Raw genomic sequence first — 22,051 nt, forward strand, 5'->3', positions numbered from 1 at the left:
TATAAAAACGCCGAAACGGGCGGGGTGGCCCCCATAGCCCGCCTGCAGTGGTGTGCGTCAATAATCGTTGTTTAGGGCGCCGGCCGATCATAGGTCAATACAATGAAATTTATATGCAGTGATCATTTTTGCTGGTGTTCCGATACGATATGGTTCCAGTATATTCATGAGCTTTGTGGATTTGAAAGGTTAAATGATCATTTGTCTATATATAACACTTATTTGTAGGAAAAGGTACATACGTTCATTATTCGAAAACAGATAAAAAGACAATTGCTATTTTAAAATTTTAAAACTATTGGTTGAACCTAAATACGGTATAAGGGAGGATGTTTATAGTTTTATACAATAATTGTAGTGCACTTCCTTCGACTTTATCTTAATCCAATTAAAATTGTAATAGAATTAAACGATAGAGTAATGAAAAATATTTATTTATTACACTCTCTGGTTTGTAAGCATTATCACACTGCTAAGACCAAAGCAAGCAGTAAAATACAAGAACATATTTCTAAAAGTAAAATTTCGGAAAATGGCAAACACTCGCCTCTTTATAAATCATAGCCAGCTCTTATTCAAATGAAAGTACTAGCGAATGACACTTGCCAAAACAACAAGTTATTTTACAAAGTAGCCTTTCCCTCGCTTTCACCATAATAATTGGTCTATTTAATTTACGTCTAATATATAAATCACTATCAATCTAAAAAACTAATTACCTACAGTCATTATACAACACAATAACAACGCTATTTTGACATTCTATTTTCAAATCAAATACAGATTAAAAAAATATTGACAATAAAAAACAAAACGCGGCAACTCGATTTAGTTTAACTAACATCAATTATTATTCGAACACAACATACATGAAAATGAAAATTCTGTCATTCAATTTTTGAATTAAATGAATCAAAAATATTATCACCAGTATTAAAAACAAACACGCGGATAAACACACTGAATTTATTTTAAAATAGATAACATCCATTATTTTTTTACAACGACTTTCGTTTTCTGAATAATAAATGTTATAGCGACTAATGATTATAAATAAAACTGGTTGGTCGACGCGACAGACATCTTGTATTGGGATAGGTTAGGGACAAAGCGTCTTACTTTTCTTGTCTTATTTCTAGAAACATCTTACGTCCTTTTTATTTCTATTGACCTTTAAGATTGCAAATTATGTATTATGTTTTAAGGTGTTTTTTATGATGTACTTAATATTAAGTTGCTTCTGTGTGTGAAAATGAAAATTAATGTGATTAATAGCTGACTCTAGTCTCTATCGGAATATTAATGTACGTATAAAATATGTGAAAAATGATTGTTTTATAAAACATATTTCAGGTTTGTTTCTTGTGTTTAATTGACGCAAGTACACATACATATAAAATTAAAAAATAATAAACTATTGCTTATATAGAGCATTTTTTAAACATCCTCCTAATTAGTATAATTATTATTTTGTAATTCTACTGTCTATAATTCACTGAAAAATAACTAGGTGCATATTGTATATCCATGTTAAATTAACCAATCTACAAACTGTCTCAACTCTATTGAAGCAAAAGTTCCATCAAAAGCAAAAAAACATATTTATCATGTATACACTCTCCAGATAATATAATAAAGCGTTAACAGTTCACAGGCCAGCTTTCCCCATATCAATGGGCCCATTTATCCGAGCAAATTTCCTGGCACTTTTCCCGCCGACTTAGTATATAGAAAAAAGTTTCAACAAAAAGTTCAGTCGCCGACCTTACTTACGCAGTATCGTTTTATTGCAACCGTGCCCCTGGCCTCACTGCTTCTTACCTCATAACACAGTTTCTCTTGCGTCTTTCTCTCCTTTTTTACGTTTTTATCCCCCTCTCTCTAGCCGTGTGTTACACTGACTGGCCACAGTCGAAACTTCGAACGCTCTCAAAACATAAACTATAGACACACGCCACAGATTATTCAAAGACATCATTAAAAACTTTTTGTCAATTAATTACTTGGGGTTTTAAGTATACGTTTCTATTCATTCTCAAGGAAAGCGTTTCATTAAATTTCTTTAAAAAAAGCAGTTCTTTTGAGCATTATAATTAAGGCTTCGTTAAACTCTATACTTTGCTGAGTAAAAGGAGTCTTGAAAAGATGGTTTAAAAATTGAAAACGGAGTTTAAAAATACGTTTCTTAATTGACTTTCAGCGCAATATGATCTTGAATGGGAATTAAAAATATTTATATGACGTCTTCTTTAATACTTAATTTTCTTAATTGGACACTTGGCTTTTAACTTTTTTTATTAAAATCAAATGTTTGAATGTAAATACCTTTTGATTCTAATTCTATACATCGCTAATTAAATCGCTTAAAACATAATTTTGAGGAATAAAATAAACATCTTCATTTGAATAAATCTTTTCATAAGTTAAAAAGGAATTTTTTTAATCGTCTCGGCTAATTTAAGTTCATTTTTAATATCTAATCTTTTAAATTCACAACGATTTCCTTAAAAAAACTAAATAATTTTCATTTAAAAAATGATATTCATTTCTTTTTACATTTAATGAAAAAGTTCACAGTAATTTTAATTTCATCTCATTATACCTGATAACAAAGCATACCAAATTTTATTATAATTCAATAGCGGAGCGGCAAAACAGATTACCTATCTGATATATGACAAACTGGGCTCAATGTTCCCCTGGCAACACCCGTCCAGTGTAACTTGAGCTCTGTTAAAAAACCGAAAATCCGTATTACCTATATATTTACGTAGGCGGGGTGGGTCACTCGTGGTGGTTGTTTGTGTATAATGCACATTTTTGCATGGAGCTTTGCACGCAGTGGCCTTAAATCGAGCTCAACTCTGCAGGCACGCACACATTGACAACCCGTGTACGGACACGGACACAAATGTGTGGATACGAACGGATTAACATACATCATTATATAGAGATTTTATATGTATTTTTTTAAATAAGAATAGAATATCTATTAGCTATTAAAACTTGTTTTCTTATAGGAATCTTTTTAAGATTCTTATTGGAATAAGCCTTTTGAATTACGTTTAGTCATACTTAAATAAATCTCATCATTAGTATTGCAAAGCCTGATAAAATTTTAAGGATTAATTGAGCAAATCATACGTATGAGAGTGTTCGGGAAAATTGCTTTATAATCTGTGTTATTAATATAAAATTGCAAAGACGCAGCTTCAAGCCAGCCTTTAATACTCATTCCGTTAACACCGCCATGACACAACAACATGAATTACAACAAAAATTGATCCAATTATTTTAACAACGTAATAATTTTAATTACGAACTACGCGCATTGGCTTGCATCTCCGTAATGGCGGCCTATAAAATAAAATAAAGTATCTCGTTATACAAGCTGTCATTATAATAATAGGCAGACCGATCGGGGTTGACGCTCGAAAAATTCTATCTCCCCACGAGGTGGGGTATGCAGGTGGGGTTGCCAGTGTTTTTATTTTCCCCGATTGGCGGATTGCAACGTCGGTAATGATCGATGGTATTAACGCGCGCTACTGCCCACCTAGCCGATTTGAATTCCCTACAATTCCTAGTTTTTTCTCTTTTCGGACGTTGTTTAGACGTGAGTCTGGCTGCCACTGAACTAAGAACGTCGCATGTACTCGCCATGTGTGCAGTTTTAAGCATAAAATGTTTTACGTACCTAATGAATTGAATCTATAAAATATTAAATCATTGTCTCAAGTAATAGGTTGTTATTACATTCTTATTCAAGTAAGCAGGCATTTGGCAGGGATAAAATACAAGGTACAAACATAGTGAAATCTTATAGCATATAAAATTAAACGTAGGTATCGCAAATATAAATAAACCACCCGTTTATTCCATGCGAACAGGTTTAACACAATGTAGTGTGTCTACAATTTAACATCAAAACGCATCATTGGACATAAAATTTCCGATCGAACGAATTTCCATCTTCATAAAACAACACTCATAAAAATTTCCGAATGCATGAAATCTTTTCGATTTTTTTTTTGTTGTTCATGTCGACTGCCATGCACCCCTGTCCAGACTGATATTGGATAAGCTGAATCCTATATATTTCGATTCGTTTACAAATTAAACAGGCTGTGTGTATTCAGCCTCCCTCTCCCTACGTGTGCACTATGTACAGAGCCTACATGATTTATATAGCCATATACATTTGGCATAATTGAAAAATGGCGAGTGAGTTAATGTCGGAACACGGTTGGACAAAGCAAATAATTTGCTTTTCGCGTATGAATATGGATGGGCCGCGTCTATAAATTCTCTCGCTCGTTTAAGGATAATTTACGTCTGAAATTTTTAATATGACTGTGATTTATCGATACGGAATGGGTTTTGGTGATGAATAGGCTGTTTCGTTTAAGCTGTCGTTCGTACAGAACCTGGCCTGGCCTAGGTATAAATAAAACTCTAGCTGAACCCTATAAGTTTTACTTTTGCTCTTTACATGCAAATTTTATGAATATATACATACTAGTATTTAATTATTTTTAAGATTATATTAAACAATTGAATTATACCTTATAGTACCTGTATTTTATTTTATCATAGCCTAGTACATATTACGTGATGACGTGGCTATATGAAAAACTAGAGGTCCGCTTCGGCTTCGCCCGTGGTACATATTTCGCAATAAAGGGTAGCCTATGTCCTTTCTCGGGTATCAAAATATCTCCATACCAAATTTCATGCAATTTGGTTCAGTAGTTTAGGCGTGATTGAGTAACAGACAGACAGACAGAGTTACTTTAGCATTTATAATATTAGTATGGATGACAGTCCTGAAAGCTCTACAATAATCATCGTATGTGGTAAAGAGTGTTTTTCTCTTATGAACTAGGTATACCTACCTACAATTTAATTTATGTTTGCACGAATATTAGAATGAAATTATCCAATCTTCCCCTTATCCATGTTTCATCATAGTTTGTATAAAACTTTAAATCACTAATCGCGCTTTTCCAAAGCATCCCGTGTACTTCTTACAATAACCATCCAAAACTGCTCCACTGTTCGCGAGCTAACAACAAGCAAACACACAAACGATCACTAGGATACTAGGCTGGTCCCGTTTCCACGCAGTTTGACATTGTAACACTGTCATTGCGAGTAGTTTGCATCCTGAAAACGAAAGTTGTCGGCTTAGTTCTCAGGGCTGCCACTTTACAGTTTTAACTTAACTTGGTAAAGTTTTTGGGACATCCTTGATTTAAATTTCATAATGTAGAGTTGTTACAATCTTACAATGTATATATTATTTGTTAGAAATTTTAATTAAAAATTTAAAAAGGTAATTTATTTTGTTTCTAATATTGTAGACTGTAGATAACAATTTACTATTCAAATTAAAAAATAAAAATGTTTTGAGAACATTGAATCTCGTGTAATATAATTTTTTATTAAAATTAACAATTTATTATGAACAGTTAAAATCTAAAACAAAAATTATTACCCGTTACAATATACTACAAAATGGTTCAAAATTTAATTTGACAAGAGAAACATTATTTCTTTAAAGTATAGTTGAAAGTTGTAACATTTATGATTCCCAAAAGAGTTTTCCATAGCCAAAAACAGTGTTTAGATTTAGGTAAAAACAAAAATTGTAGCACTCAACCCGCAGGAAGTGGTGGCGTGTCTCAAACTTTTCAAACCCGCGCTTTCAGAGTTCGTTCACCCCAGACAACCTTCTTACAAAACCCTGTGCAACCACAATAATCCTTATTACCAAACACATAAAGCACATTATCCATTACCGCACACGCAAATCGCCGCGTGCCAATCTTATACTTTCGTATATAAAGTTCATTTTCGAAGTTTTAGCAAAATCGCTCTTTTGACGGATTTCTTTTAAAAGCCAGAATTTATAAGACTTGGAAATTCTCGCTTAGAACAAATGAAGTCTTTGTTTCAAATTGAAATTTAAGATTTACAAGGAATAATTGCATAAGGTCTGCTTTTACTGCATTGTTCTGACATATTCGTAGAGTTATGTCAAAGATTTGAAGATGTTTTTATAAAATCCTTTATCAGTGTGTGGAAAAGATAATTTAATTATAAAATTGAAATTTTAATTATATTAATATGAGAGGTAGTTTATTTAACGGCTTAAAAATCCCTTAGCTTAGTCCTTGAAATATACATAAAAATAACCAATATTATATTATCAGGTCATAATCTAAGTATCTTATATCAATACGAGTATTTCCATTGAAATTTCGCAACAATCTTAGCGACAAACAAAAAAAACAATCTAAACGACTAAAATATAAATCCTAATTCGTGGAAACATCTAACAAAATTCTATTCAAAGTTAATTTTATATTTTTAGATCACAATTAAAATTCTTTATGAGAAAGAATGACATTCTCCGAATTCAACATTTTAGTATAAAACTAATGTTTTTAATAAGTCTGTCTATTTTTTATGCTCTTACCATGAAATTGCTCAACAGATTTTCATGATGTATTGCAAGGAAACATACTGTTTTTCCGCCAGTTAAATTAGGAAAAAATTATGTGAAACTTGAACTGACTGCACAGATTTTGATGGAAAATTGCATGGAGATAGCTAAAGATCCTTTCACTTTTTGAACTTACGCTAGTGAACCTTCTTAACCGCTTAACATATTTTAGAAAATGCGCATAGCTTCTACATCAAGATAAATCCTGACAAACGAGACATGGAAATTTTAATGGGACATAATGAATTATTTTCTATAACGTTTTCTAAAACATCAATCGTTGCTAAAAAGTAAACTGCTGAACCGTTAACGAAAATATAGAGAGTCGAAGATCCTAATTCAAACATAGGTTTCCTCCAAAATTAACTCCTGTTAAAGTTAAATAGGGGAAAACTGCAGAACTTACTGTGAAGTGCACGACTAGTTTCTATAGATATATAGTTATGTACCAAATGTATCGCGTGCAGCCAAAAAGGATCGTTGATCCCACTATATTTATGAGTTTTTCTCTTAATTTATCGGCTTCGGGACATGCAACGTCGTACTTTGACTAAGTTTGCGCTGCAATGCGCTTTTAAATTTTGGTGTTGCGTGATGGAGTGTCTATTTACTGACTATATAGTGGCTAAGTTACCGTTCTATGTAAATGCTTAGCAACACTGCCTAATTTTGGGTGATAAAATAGTTATTCTTCGTTCTGCTTCTTCGTTCTAGCCTTTCAGGACGTCCACTGCAGGACATAGGCCTCCCCCAAGATTTCCATAACGACCGATCACCAGCGGCCTGACTCCAGCAGCTCCCCACCACTTAATAGTTATTCTATTGCAAATTAATATACAAATACAAGTACACTTAATAATTTTCGCATCAAAACTAATGACTCCATATTCCTGAAAGTGTAATTATAACTAATTATAAGAATGTTAGATATTAGCAAATCTGCAACAATTTGCGACACTAAAAATAGACAAAATGCTAATATTATGAATATAAATAAATAGCATGATATGCTTTGCAAGCACTCTTTTTTAAATATGTAGTTTAAATAAAATTTTAAGTTAATACTATTTCTTTAAAATACCATTTTCTAAATGTCAAGCTAAGGCGCAACTGGGCGCAACAAAACGAAAAAAGTCAAGGGAAAAGTCTATATTATGATATTCATATTTGAATTATTATCATCATAAGGTAAAATATTTATGAAGGCACGCTATATAAATAAAGACAATAGTATTTCTAAATAACCTATTTGCATTAACAGCTAATTCGGCTCGCGGTTTGCTCAAGTTGTTTTCGGAAAGGTAAATAATAATGTATCTAAAACAGAAAGCTCTATAACTAGCCAAATGTTAATGTTATTATTTGTAGAGTTTTTGAACATTCACTTTCATACAAACTATTATTTTTATATTACTCGAAAAGTATTAGTAGGACCTAGGAATATATAACTTCCAAAATATTTGAAATCCTTTCACTACAACACAGCAACTTATTCAGCCGAACGCTCTATAACCAAGCGAAAACCAAAAAATAATATCTAATTAAAGCAATACAATGCACACACTCGTGTTCGAGCATAATAAAGGGTCATTGAGACGAAAATAAAAAGCTTGCGGCACAGACAACGGCCCTCAAGTACAAGAGGCTCTATTTTTAACAGATTATGCATGCCGCTGACGAGGCGTGTTCGTACTCTTTTTTGCAACCTACTTAGTTGGACTAATTAGATGTGAATCTTGTGGTGTAGACTAGGCTTTATGTACCAGCGATGTGTACTAGATGAAGGAAGATATAGGATTTGCTACACTTCATATACGTGGAACTATTGAAAAAATAAAGGATCTCTATATGTATGCTATGATTTTGAGACTTGGCTGTGATATATTTTGGTACATATATTTTGGTACATAGATAGATTACCTTAAGAAAGGACAAAAAATACTTTTCGGTTTAAAAACTAAGTTTTACGGGGGTGAAATAGGAGATAAATACACTTGATAATCAGAACATGCTTAGTATTCATTCAAAAGCATGATTATCAATAAACAATTTATTCAAGTTAAAAAACTGTTTTGGAATTGCCAAACTTATAACTGCATCCTAACCATACCATAGTAGCACTGCTAGATATAAGTTTTAGCTGTTTACAATGTAATGATTAACAGAACTATTCAACGGCAATCTGACGAACTTTACAGAAAGGAGGTTTGCTTTTGACTACCCGCAACTATTAAAGTTTCTTGACAGTTCTTCTCAGTAGAAACTGTATCAGAATACTGTACCATATTGTGTAGATCAAACATCTCTTTTTTTTTAAATGCCTTATTACATTAATAAAAACTTTATACTTGGGTCTATCGAAATTTACTCAGTGTTTAGACGTTTGTGACTTATTATTCTGTTGTTTTAAAAGCTTGTTTAAGTTTGGGAACAAAAAGATATTGCCTCGGTTTGCTTCGGAAATCTTATTTCTTCCTACATCAAGGACCAATGTGTCCAACAAAGATTTATTTTATCGAGCTAAGATTCGAAGTGCTAGTGATAAATACGAAGTGTCATGAACGTCCGCCATGGTGCGTTCCTCTCATAATTAGCCCAAAGTAGTCCCGTCTCTCTCCACCCTGCGACATTTGCATCGCGCCTATCCGCTCGCACGTCAGCTCCAATTAGATTTTGAACAGGAACTGGGTATCAATTATATTAATACGTTTTATAGATAATAAATCTAGGAGTGAAGAAGTTAGTGTTTCCTTGGTATCTGAGTTTCCTAATTATTTATGTGAAGTGTCGTTTGTCCAATTAAAACAATGTAAATCAAGTGTTTATTCAATTTTAATAATTTTGCATTGCATCTTCTATCTATCATCTTCTATCTATAGAATCACACCACCGAGTACATTCTGTTTAAAATTAATAAAAGCTTTATTTACATACTTATTTTTCTATTATCCTTACTACAATAGTTAAACCGATAGGTACGAAATACATTAAGCCTTGGAGAACTACCAAAAAAGCATCTACTTCAAATTTCAACACCAATTAATTCCAAAATCGCTTATTAATCGCATCAAAAGAATTTAATGCTCAAAATTATATTGCAAAAACTAAATATAAATCGGGCTGTCAGCACCCATTAGTACGGGTCCTTCTGCGAAACTCGTTCATGACCCTGACGTGACTCATACGCTTTGATCACTTTCATAGATTTCAATAAATATGAACCATTATTCAACTAATGACTCTGTTTGTTTCTGAGTTATTGTTTTAGACCATTCAGTGAATTATTAACTAGATTATGACAAATAGATTAATACTGACAAAGCTTTTGATAACATATTTAGGGAGCTTACATCACCGTAAATGTGGAATTGAAAGGTGTTTTGGTTATAATTTTGATTGTTGAACACACATTTCTAACAGTTTTATAAACTGATGTTTCGTCTGGAATAATATCTTTTACTTATTCTTATTTCGAAAATATTGTATCTAATATTACACCAAACTTAAAACTTTTGAATCGTGTATGTTATGTATTAGCTTTAACGAATAATATTTTTTTTTAAACTACTCTACCTTAAGTTTGGAATGTCGCTTCTTCCGAGGAGAATTGGACAAAGAAACTTAATGTTAAATGTGTCGGACAGTATAATGTATGAAAACTACCTACCTATGGTGATTCTTGAATCACCACATTTAAACATACCTATACATATGTATAAAAACACATTTTTGTTAATATCCGCCCATACTGGATACCATAATCATAATATTATTTTATTTCTACACTAATCACATTAATCGATGCTATCAGATCATGTTGTACTTAATTAATGACGTTAAAAATTTGATACCTTACTTTACTTATATCTAGATGAAATAATAATGATAGTTGCTACGGCTCTGGTCAAAACATGGTATAGAGTATAGACCATAGACTATTGATTGTAGAAGGCCTGAAATATATAGTATAAGCTCTTTATTACCGAATCAAACTAGAATCTAAGATAGAGTCCTCCTCACACCACCTGAAAGATTCAAGGCATAACCTTTATACCAAGCAACTATTTCAGTTAACACTTAATAAAATGTACGATATTCAGAGATCGATGTGCAATCACGATCACCAGCAGTACCCCAGAGGACATTAGCATTTGTCGAGGGGCGTCGCACGGAAATAGCACGGGCGCGTCACCAGCGCTCGTTCGTGTCCACTCATCGCGAGCCTCTCTTTAATTACGGGCGCCATCTTGAAATGTCACATTTGGCGGGAAACTTGACAGATCGCTTGTCAATTTTTTTTATAACAATGGCCAGGTTTATTTTTGTGTTGCTTTTTTCTAAATATGAATGTTCTATACAGGGTTATAGCAGTTATAGGTGGTTGTTAAGTAGTGGTAGCTTGCATCTTAAACGAACCGAATTATAACGAAAAACTGTTTGATTATGATAAGAATATTATCACTAAACAGTAATAATATTTTTGTCATAGCAAATAATTGGAGCATCAATCTACATGTTGAATGTAGATTAAGTATATAGGAATTAAGTATAAAACTCATTTGTATTCTGAATAACAAAGTACTTCCATGTAACTTCAGCTGAAACTTTTATTGCATCCAACGCCATTCTTTATGGCCTGTGTGGACATACCATTAATTACAGCAAGCATATTTACGAGATTTATTATGTTTATTTCAAAAGAGCAAGAGCGTCAATTGTCCAACAGATTTTTTGTATTCATTGTGCCTAGAAATTCTCGCGAGATTTCACGCAATATATAATTCAATATGTCTTCATAAATTGCGCCTAAAAAATAACTTCTCAATAATATACTTACCTACAAAATCTTCATAAACATAGATATTAAAACAAAAGAAGATCAAAAGACATCTCGCGTGAATGTAAATATCACTCAATGGAGTTAGCAAAAAGCCAAGTAGCCGCTGTAAAAAATGCAATGCGTATAAACGCATCAAGCGAATTACACGAGCATATAAACATGATCGTTTTCATTGCTGCATAAGAGCCAGTTCAGAATGCATTAACCGCAACAAGTGCAGCAATAAGACGGCAACTTATGTTCTTAATGCGTAACGATGGAAAGTGACAGATCATTTGGCGGGAACGCCCGGCGGACATGTTTTTAGTTTTTAGGGTTCTGTGTTTATGAATATTTTCTTTGTGCGTAGCTTTCTTTTGCGCAGCATTCAATTAATACTCATAAAACTTATAAGAAACTATGCTTCTACAACTTTAATAATAACTAAGCATAATAAATATTATTTTATAGTAATACGTTTGCATATATTTTACTAAATACAAAATGGAAATCATATCATACAAAATGGAATAAAAACTTTGTTAAAAGTAATAAATATTTAAGCTTTTTTCATGAAGAATCGAATTTTATATATCTCTCCTCTCAGTAGCTTGTCCCTTATTAATCAATCACTTTGTATATGTATATGATTAGGTACCACAAAATGACAAAACAAACATGCAAAATTCGCAAACAAATGGTTCGAGACACTCTTAACCGTTTTGAATCACAGTAATTTATCAATTCAGTCTGCACGTGATCGTTAAAGTGAATATATACGAATAGTATAAATCTGCTGTTTGTTTGTTTCAAGAACAACTGATACTGGATCATATAAAAAAATAACACATTTTTTAGAGAAAGACTAGAGGGTTTAAAATATGAAGCTACGACCAATGGAAAATGTTACAAATTATGAGGAAAAAATCTCATCTGACCAACTTTCATCTGCCCAAATCCCGACAAATTAAAAAATAATTTAAGATCGATTCCTAAGTCATTTTCTCCTAAACAAATAAAAATTATTAGTAACTAGATTTCCGCCCGCGGCTTCGCCCGCGTTTTCAAAGGAAAACCCGCATAGTTCCCGTTCCCGTGGGATTTTCGGGATAAAACCTATCCTATGTGTTAATCCAAGTTACCCTCTATATGTGTGCTAAATTTCATTGTAATCGGTTCAGTAGTTTTTACGTGAAAGAGTAACAAACATCCATACATCCATACATCCTTACAAACTTTCGCCTTTATAATAGTATTAAGATTAAGATTAAGATTATTCATCCTATTCCTAACCTAATTTTCAAAACTCCATAACACTCCAAAGATTACGGTAGACATAGGGACATATAAAAACGTATAGTCAGTGACACCGACCGTACGACTTGCGACAATTTATTTTCGGTACAGGGCAATGCACTTTGCCGAGATCATCACGGAGTATGAAACACTAAAACGCATATTAAAATGATAATTCCGATTTGATTAATTTGGTTAATTTATTGCTTTAATTAATATTAATTTGGCGGCTTTTGAGATGATTAATTTTAGTAATAAAAAATTGTGTTGAAGATTAAAAATATTGACTTAGTTTATTTAATAGAAAGCTTATTGACTAATAATAAACTATAAAAATGTTGCTTAGTTATTTCAACAAAATATAGTTCCTTCAATAAAACATAAACTACTTTTATCCTAAAAAGTTAAACTTAGGTACGTAGTAAATATTTAGTAATCTGTAATATGTGGTTTTTTTTTTCAACATCAATTAAAATAACACCAAACATAGGATATGAAAAAAAAGATACTGAATGAATAACTGATATATTGTGTGAAAGAAATCATTGCTATGCCCAATTTCAAAACTGCTGGCGGTAACTGACTGACATGAACAGACTGACAAGCGAGTTCCCTTCTTAAAAATAAACATGTCTATTTATTTTTCGGAAGCATTTTAAGCAAACATAAGTATCAGAATTTTAAATAAACTCTCGATACCACAGTCTACAATAAGTGCGTCAGATTCTTTAACTAAGCAAAAAGTTTAAATTTTTTTTACAGAATGATTTGCACAGAAATAAATATTGGAATGAACACAGATTACAAAATGGTTACTACGTAAATATATGCAAGGCTGCGTTTTAATAACATTGCAGTATTTTTGAATATTTATAAGGAAAAACTAAAATTGCAGTAAGTATACTTCAAACAAAATTTTCTTTTGTTTTCCAATTCATTTTTTAACCCCTTCCCTTTGTATGTATCCTACATCCTTATCTATATAATACAAAAGCTATACATAAAAATTACCTTATATACTCTGTGCTAATGAACGTCACAATGCCTATGAAGGAAAAGTGCTGAGCTCTTCGTTTGCAATGCATCTTGAAAAATTAGGCCGAGGAGACTCGAGATCTTTCAGAACATACGAGATAGATGGACAATGTCCACTAAAGATTGTGGACTTATAATTAAAGTTGATATATTCTTCGGATATGTATGTGTGTAAAATATACAATTTGGACCATTATTTTCTTAGGAAAATAAATTGTATGTTCTCGAATTAGAGAATATAGTGTAAGCCAAACTTCACTTTACCTGAAGAATATTAATATATACTTACTATCTACCAATTTTGAGATAGAGTTTCTGTTTTAATGATTTAATATATTGCTTTTTCTAAATCAATTTATTATGTTATGATTAATATAAGTTATATTTCCCCTTTTATCTTGCAGTGTTCTTAACTTTTTAGTAAAAAATATGTCTCTTAATGGAAAATTATCAGTGGATAGAAATAATAGACCGTAGTGAATTTATAATTATCCTATATATAACATGTTTTATCATTTTGTAATTGCGTTCTCTACAGCTTTTTACAATATTTTAAAATATTACGTCCCTTTCATTATAATAACTTATATTCTACTTGTACAGTCGTACTATTATTTAAAAATATAGAAGATGTGAAGATTCATTACAGAAACCTTTATTCAATAATAACATCTATAATATGAATAATTAAAAAAACACATGTAACACATTAAAATTTGTAGTATAGAATTTATAAAAATACGTAATATATGTAGGTATATTTCCCCAAATGAAAATCATTTCCACTACCTTTCTCTTCCTCTTATAAAGATCCCTAACTGTGCCAAATAAATAATCTATAATATAAAAATGAATCCCAAAATGTGTTGGTAAGCGCATAATTTGAGAACGGCTGAACCGATTTCGATAATTCTTTTTTTATTATATTCCTTGAAGTACGAGGATGGTTCTTATGTAGAGAAAGCGTAAATATGTACCACGGGCGAAGCCGGGGCGGACCGCTAGTCTTTATAATATAAAAATGAATCGCAAAATGTGTTGGTAAGCGCATAACTCGAGAACGGCTGAACCGATTTCGATAATTCTTTTTTTATTATATTCCTTGAAGTACGAGGATGGTTTTTATGTAGAGAAAACGTAAATATGTACCACGGGCGAAGCCGGGGCGGACCGCTAGTTTCACATAAAGACACAAAATGTTAATGAACTAACAAATAATATACAGCACAAAGGTATGAGTAATCCATTCTTGCCATCCTGTAATGTCGATCGAATTTTGTGAATCACTAGACCAAAATAACCAGTTGCAAAGCCAGTCAAAACATTCTGTGTTCTTGTTTGTCACTTTTCCTTTTAATGGACTATTATTTAGTCTGTGCTTTTTGTTCAAATAAAGGATATTACTTTTAAATTTATATAATATAATTCGTGGATAAAATAAGTGTGTAAATAATATTATTCAGGGGAAAGATAATAATCAAAGTCTTGGTTGATGTAAGAAAATTTATATCACGATTGACACTAACACAAATTAGAACACTAATTTCAATAGCATTTAGCATTTCAACACATAACTATAATTAAAAATAAGTACCTAATACTCAAAATTACACGTAGTTATTATAGAAATTAAAAAAGGATCATATTAAATCCTTCAAGGCAAGGCATACCTGTCATCACATCAAGCATACAATTTTTGTAATCAAAAACATTATTGAACCTGCGCGACCGCAAGAGCGTATAGATTATGTTATTCCCGCCTTTACCTGACCACAGATAATGCAAGCTTTATGATACAGATAATAAAGGTTATATTTTATGCGCGATCTGCTGGCTTAAACCAGTGGTCGCCTGACCCGACCATCCGTGAACTTGTAGGGTCTACAAAACAATCATAGGAATCTATACTAATATTATAAAGCTGAAGAGTTTGTTTGTTTGTTTGAACGCGCTAATCTCGAGGTCTGGTCCGAATAACTGGTCCGAATTGAAAAATTGTTTCGGTATTAGATAGCCCATTTATCGAGGAAGGCTATAGCTATCATCACGCTAAGACAAACAGAAGCGGAGCCACGCGGTTGAAACCGCGGAGCGCAGCTAGTGAATGACAATTAGGTTTTCAAGCCTTTAAGGTTACAAACAGAAAATTTAATATAGGTTATTTTTAAGTCAGAAATATTACTTGGCTTGATCAAAAGGAAACAAATAAAAATAAAGTTCGTTTTAATCACGCTTGACATAGTTTACTATTTAATACAGTAGTTTGGTTTGAACTCAATTTTCGATCCATCTATCTCATTTATAAATAAATTATCTTTATTACACACTAGCTGTGCCGCGTGGTTTCACCCGCATTACTCCGCTCCTGTTGGTCTGCATGATTATAATATATAGCCTATATTACTCGTGGATAATGTAGCTTTCGAATGGTGAAAGAATTTTTAAAATCGGTCCAGTAGTTTATGAGCCTATTCATTACAATCAAACAAACAAACAAAGTTTTCCTCTTTGTAATATTAGTGTAGAAAATACTTATTTTATCGATAACTATTGGAGTCAGATAAAGTTTGTAAAAACGTACTTTGCAGCAATCTACTGATAAACATAATAATTTTACTATTAATAATCTGGTTTTAATTTGTATAACAAATAGAAGGAAGGTTGTAACCCGTGGTCCACTGAAAAGTTCGAACTCAATATCGAAAATAAACAACAATAGTAAAAGCAGTGTAAGATTATAAGATGTATTTTTTGTTCCATTCAAACTACTACCAGCAAACATCTCAATCCTTTAATAACAAAAAACAATAAAGAATTTCTATTTTGCTGACGGTATGCGCGTACGCAGGGGCGGCGGGACCAGTTTGAGATCAGGCTTACAGCCTACTGCCTCACATTCTACGAGTATTGTAGTTTTTGTGCCATTTATATCACTCGCTTTTTTAATAAGCAGGATGTAAGAATGAAATTTGTTTTTAGGGTTTTTTGAATAATGTAGAGATTATGATAGAGTATTTATTATGTGTAAGTTTAATTTGGAAAGATTTAAAGCTATATTTAAAATTGAATTGATCACAATATTTATACAAAATCTATTATTTGGCTGTAAATATTAGACGCTGAAGTTAAATGACTTCAAAACTTGTTTCTTATTCTTAATTGTTGACGAAAATCAACTTCGTTATTTTTATTTAGTATGTATTTTGTGCGTGAAGATTAATTAGTCAATTAAGTAACATCGGTTAGTAAAAATATGAAGAATTCTTACAAGATCCTTATGTCTTCGATTAAAACATGATACCTCGTATTCCGGTAAACGACATAAAGTTTCTTATAAATCTCGTGTCACAATGTTTGTCCTCAATGGACTCCTAAACCACTTAACCGATTATAATAAAATTCGCACACTATGTGCAGTTCAATCCAACTTGAGAGATAGGATAGTTTAAACATGTAGGTACCACGGGCGAAGCCGGGGCGGACCACTAGTATAAAATAAATACACATGCCTGCCCGTAGCGTACAATATTAATAACGAGTCTTAAATTACAGTCGACTTCTTCCCTTCATAAATATCAAGCATTGATGCAGAGCATTAAATATAACGAGAGCCACATTCAACTTTGTCATTTCACATCTTCTCAAGCATATGTCATTGCGTCATTAACGTTTTGATTACAAAAAATCACATAGAAAGGGGTGCATCATTCCCATACATTACTACGCGCGGGTATAAAAAACCCGCCCACATGTGAACCGGACAAAATTGAAAACGTCATTACACCCCGCTCGAAGTAATCGTATTTCCTTTATTTATACGAAGATTATAAACAGATGTTATTCAGTAATAAATCTTTGCGTCTGACACACCAAGTGATGTACTTTAATATCGCGTTTGCGTTGTTTATGGCTACGTAAATGCGAAGGCTACGATAGGATACAGCCCCCCTAGTCAAGTGGCTTTCTGTTAGCGTAGCGTTCAATAGAATAGACTACGAATGTATGAGATTGACGTAACCTGTTTATCTACTTTATCTACAGCCTACGTCAATCTCATACATTCGTAGTCTATTCTATTGAACGCTACGCTAAACGAAAGCCACTTGACTAGGGGGGCAGTTCTTTTACTGTTTTCTTGTTAAATATTTCATTTAAAAATAAATTTTTCAAAATATAATGTTATCGAACGACTGCGTTACCTATATGAAAAACGGCCATACATTTAAAACTACAAATATAGAAATTATTACAATTTGGAAGCACCGCATGAAGAAACTTATCTTATCCGTTTGTGAAAAATGCTTTTGGAGAGCCATATTGTTAAAACAAAAATAAAATTAATATTAAAATACATTCTTGCTAAGTAGTTTACTTGTTAAACGGAGGTGCCTATATATTTTATAATTTCACAGCAATGATGTAAGGCTACATAATGTGTTTCTAATTAAATTATTTTAAATCATCAAAAATCTCTCTCAAAAACGCGACATAGATAATCATCGTTTTAATCTCTATTACTGCCACAATACTTCACTTCCCATATATTTTTCATAGTTAATAAATTATCAGAAACTCAACCTTCACGATGCATTGTCCAGTATCAAAGAGATCTTCAACTAATTGGGTATCTATAGTGGCAAAGGCTTGGTCACGATTTGAGAGATATCGACAAACCGATTCTGACTACGATATGAATAATATCTTTATAATGCCCCGATTTTATCAACTCCCAGCCGATCTTCTGTAGTTTTTGAACTTAAAGAATGATGAGGGAACAACTTTTTGGTTCATTTTTAAACTTTAACGGTCTTGTTGTGAGATTGATGAAAGATTTAGGTTATCCAAGGTTACGTTAATTATTGTGACATTTTTGAATACAACATAGAAATGTTATTTTGGTACTTGTATTGAAATGTGACAGTAATCTCAATTCTTAGAATGTTGTTGATGAAATTGTTAGTACCTACATATGTATTTATCAAAACTAACACGAAAATGTTATGTTGACTTGCTCAACTTTAATTCAATAAAAGTTCACTTTAGAAACAACAGTGAAAAGAAAACAGACGTTAGCTTTATGCTCATTTCCTTTAGATACACGAATTTACATAATATTTTCAGATTTAATCGAGTAACGCGGCAGCGTCAAAACGATAATGGTTGTACTGCATCCGCCATTTGCATTTCGCTTCAGGCGGGAAAAGAAAATGGACGCATTTCCCGTCTTTTTTATTTATAACGGATTCCAACGTGAAAGTGAATCATTAGAAACTGCATTTCATAATAATTTACTGGGGATAGGAAGAAAACGGTTAAAAATCGCTTAAGAAAACAATACTATCATACGATAAACGATTAACTTGCATTCACTTACTACATGAATATAAATCTAGTACATATGTATAATGTTTTCATTTGTGAATTTTATGTAAGTCTTTAATTACATAATTCAAACGCATTTTGTTATGCAAATATTTATTGAATTCTAGAGCTAAAAGGTAGAGATTTATTTTATTTCATTGGCAGCTGAATAACGTAAACTGTAATAAGTAATCTTAAAATGTTTATTAGGCTAATAAATTGACAAGAAATGAGAGAAAATAAAAATCTTTAAATAAAACAAATACAAAGCCGTTTCGTGAAGCTTTAGTTATTCACGGGTATATCGCAAAACCATGTAACTTTCAAAAATGTCTCACCCTTGGCGGCATATGACATTTTATTAAATTCTTATTTGGCAAGCGAATGGTCGCCGGCACGCGATAGCGAGACTTGCAGTCTGCACCTCATCAATTGCATGTCACATTTATAATTATTGGTTCTATGCACGTCCTATTAATAAATGTGATTATGGACTGTTGAAAATACAATAATTAGTGCTTAGAAACAAGTTCTTATAAAAAGTAAAGGTTCTTCTATCAAAAACGCTATACAGAAATGAATGTAAACTTTGTGTTAAATAAGTAGTGTTAAATATAGTTTTTATTAAATCTTCTTTTATCTCTTTCCAGATACGACAGCACCTTACGTACTCTATAAAGATGGCGTCGAGCGAGCACCCCCCGGCACGCAATGGGGTGGTGCCGTGCTCGATGGAGGCTACCAAACCATGCAGCACCAGAGCCCGGGCGGCCCTTCGCCCCAACCAGAGCCGCAGCTGGCCTCTCCAGCGCCGTCGCCGTACCCGCCGGCACCACCGCCTCCAGACCCGTCAGCGGACGAAGCCGCACAGCAACTTGCTCAGCAACAAGCGCAACAACAGGCTCAACAGCAAGCCCAACAACAAACTTCTCCAGAACACATGCAAGTAGAACAGCAACTGCAGAGTCAGACTCAACAGCCGTCACAAGATCATCTAGACCGCACGCCTTGCTTCGTCCCTCAACCAGATTTACAACAGCAGTACGCGACGCCGTATTTCAAAGAAGCCAGACCCACTAGCCACATGCTCGGAACTGGTGGCTTTCCATTACACTATCTGAAACAAAATGGAGGCGTCCTATCATTAGAGGGACCTTTAGATCAGTATACAACGCCAGACTTGCGGCATCTACCAGACATCGTGCAGCCTGAACCACCTAAGCCCCGGAAACACAATCCAAACTCTGAGTTGCGCTTATTCAAATGCCTCACATGCGGCAAAGACTTCAAGCAGAAGTCGACGCTGTTGCAGCACGAGAGAATCCACACAGACTCGCGGCCGTACGGGTGCCCGGAGTGCGGCAAGCGGTTCCGCCAGCAGTCTCACCTCACGCAGCATCTGCGCATCCACGCGAACGAGAAACCATACGCTTGCGTGTATTGCCCGCGTTCGTTCCGGCAGCGCGCCATCCTGAATCAACACCTGCGCATCCATTCCGGTGAGAAGCCCTATACGTGCGGCGAATGCGGCAAACATTTCCGCCAGAAGGCCATCCTCAACCAGCACGTCCGAACACACCAAGGCGAGCGCTATTCACACATATATGCCCCGGTCCGCTCCCCGCGCGCGCCGCCCGCAATGACCCGAGCAGCTCGCGTCACTGCCGGCGCCGCCTGCGATCCCCGCCGCCCTCCCCCCGTTCGATTCGGTCTCGCATCCATTGGCCTTCCTATCAAACAAATTCTCGCTCCCATCTTCGCCCGCATTGCGGAGGGCGCTCGCGAGACGCGGAACCGATCGCCGGACGCTCCCGTAACCGTCCTCAGTTCGATTAACCCGATCGATCAGTACATTAGAGCTGAGCGAGACATGTAAATGACCGATTATTGCATTTTTACAGACGTTTCGCCGCACCTGATCTTCAAGAATGGCACCACTCCGACGCTGTGGCCTCAAGATGTGCCCTTCCCTCCCGATGAGAACAAAGAAGAAATACAATCCACCTTTGGAGACGCAGATGGGCAAAACGGCGAGCAGCGTGGGTCCTGTTTCTCTCCTGGAGACACGGCGCAGTATCCCGCTTACTTTAAAGATACAAAGGGCCTCAATCACACAGTATTCGGGTCAGGACTATCCCTTCAATATCTAAAGGGTGGTAAGCTCCCAGACGTGCTTGGCGGACGCGCGATGCCGCTATACGTCCGCTGTCCCATTTGCCAAAAAGAGTTCAAACAGAAGTCAACTTTGCTCCAACATGGATGCATTCATATAGAATCTCGACCATATCCGTGCCCGGAGTGCGGTAAGCGTTTCCGCCAACAATCACACTTAACTCAGCACTTGCGCATTCACACCAACGAAAAGCCGTACGGTTGCGTGTACTGTCCCCGGTTTTTCCGGCAGCGGACTATTCTGAACCAGCATCTGCGCATTCACACCGGGGAAAAACCCTACAAGTGCACACAGTGCGGTAAAGACTTCAGGCAAAAAGCTATTCTCGACCAACATACAAGGACCCATCAGGGCGACAGGCCATTCTGCTGCCCCATGCCGAACTGCCGTCGGCGGTTCGCTACCGAGCCTGAGGTCAAAAAGCATATAGATAACCACATGAACCCGCACGCGGCTAAAGCGCGACGCGCTGACGCCAAGACGCCGCGTCCGCTGCCGCCGGCATCGGCGGTCGTGAAGCCGGAGCTGTACTTCCCGCAGTGCTACGCGCCGCCGTTCCAGCAGTTCTCGTCCGGCGCGGAGTTCAAGCCGGCCGTGGGGCCGGGCGCGGCGGTGGCGTGCCTGCCGGCGCAGTGACCCACGCCCCCGCGGTGGCCGCCCGGGCCTCCCGCGCCGCACCACGCGCCTCCGCACGCGCCCTCTCACCACGACCTCTACGTCGACCGCCTCTACTGAGCCCTCCGCTCCCGGCCTGCGACGACGACACCGAGAGGAGCGTCGCGTCACCCAGTATACGACTCGCTTTTGCGAGCTTTTATCGAGATATCGGATCGCTGTAAACACGCTTCGATCTGTAAAT

The 22,051-nt window shown here is 34.9% G+C and overlaps 1 protein-coding gene across 1 annotated transcript in view; it reads left to right on the forward strand.

Annotated features, from left to right (window-relative positions):
- jim (zinc finger protein jim) overlaps positions 1-21,828 on the forward strand; it is a 40,478-nt gene extending 18,650 nt beyond the window's left edge. The window contains exons 2-3 of the mRNA XM_089702018.1: positions 19,670-20,602; positions 20,921-21,828. Coding sequence (XP_089558144.1) covers positions 19,670-20,602; positions 20,921-21,828 — 1,841 coding nt within the window. The remainder of the gene's footprint in view (positions 1-19,669; positions 20,603-20,920) is intronic.
- The last annotated feature ends 223 nt before the right edge of the window (positions 21,829-22,051 follow it).

Source organism: Colias philodice, chromosome 12 (assembly GCF_061535455.1).
Source record: "Colias philodice isolate Cphi_HAF_F1 chromosome 12, ilColPhil1 Martin Lab GWU primary, whole genome shotgun sequence".
NCBI lineage: Eukaryota > Metazoa > Arthropoda > Insecta > Lepidoptera > Pieridae > Colias > Colias philodice.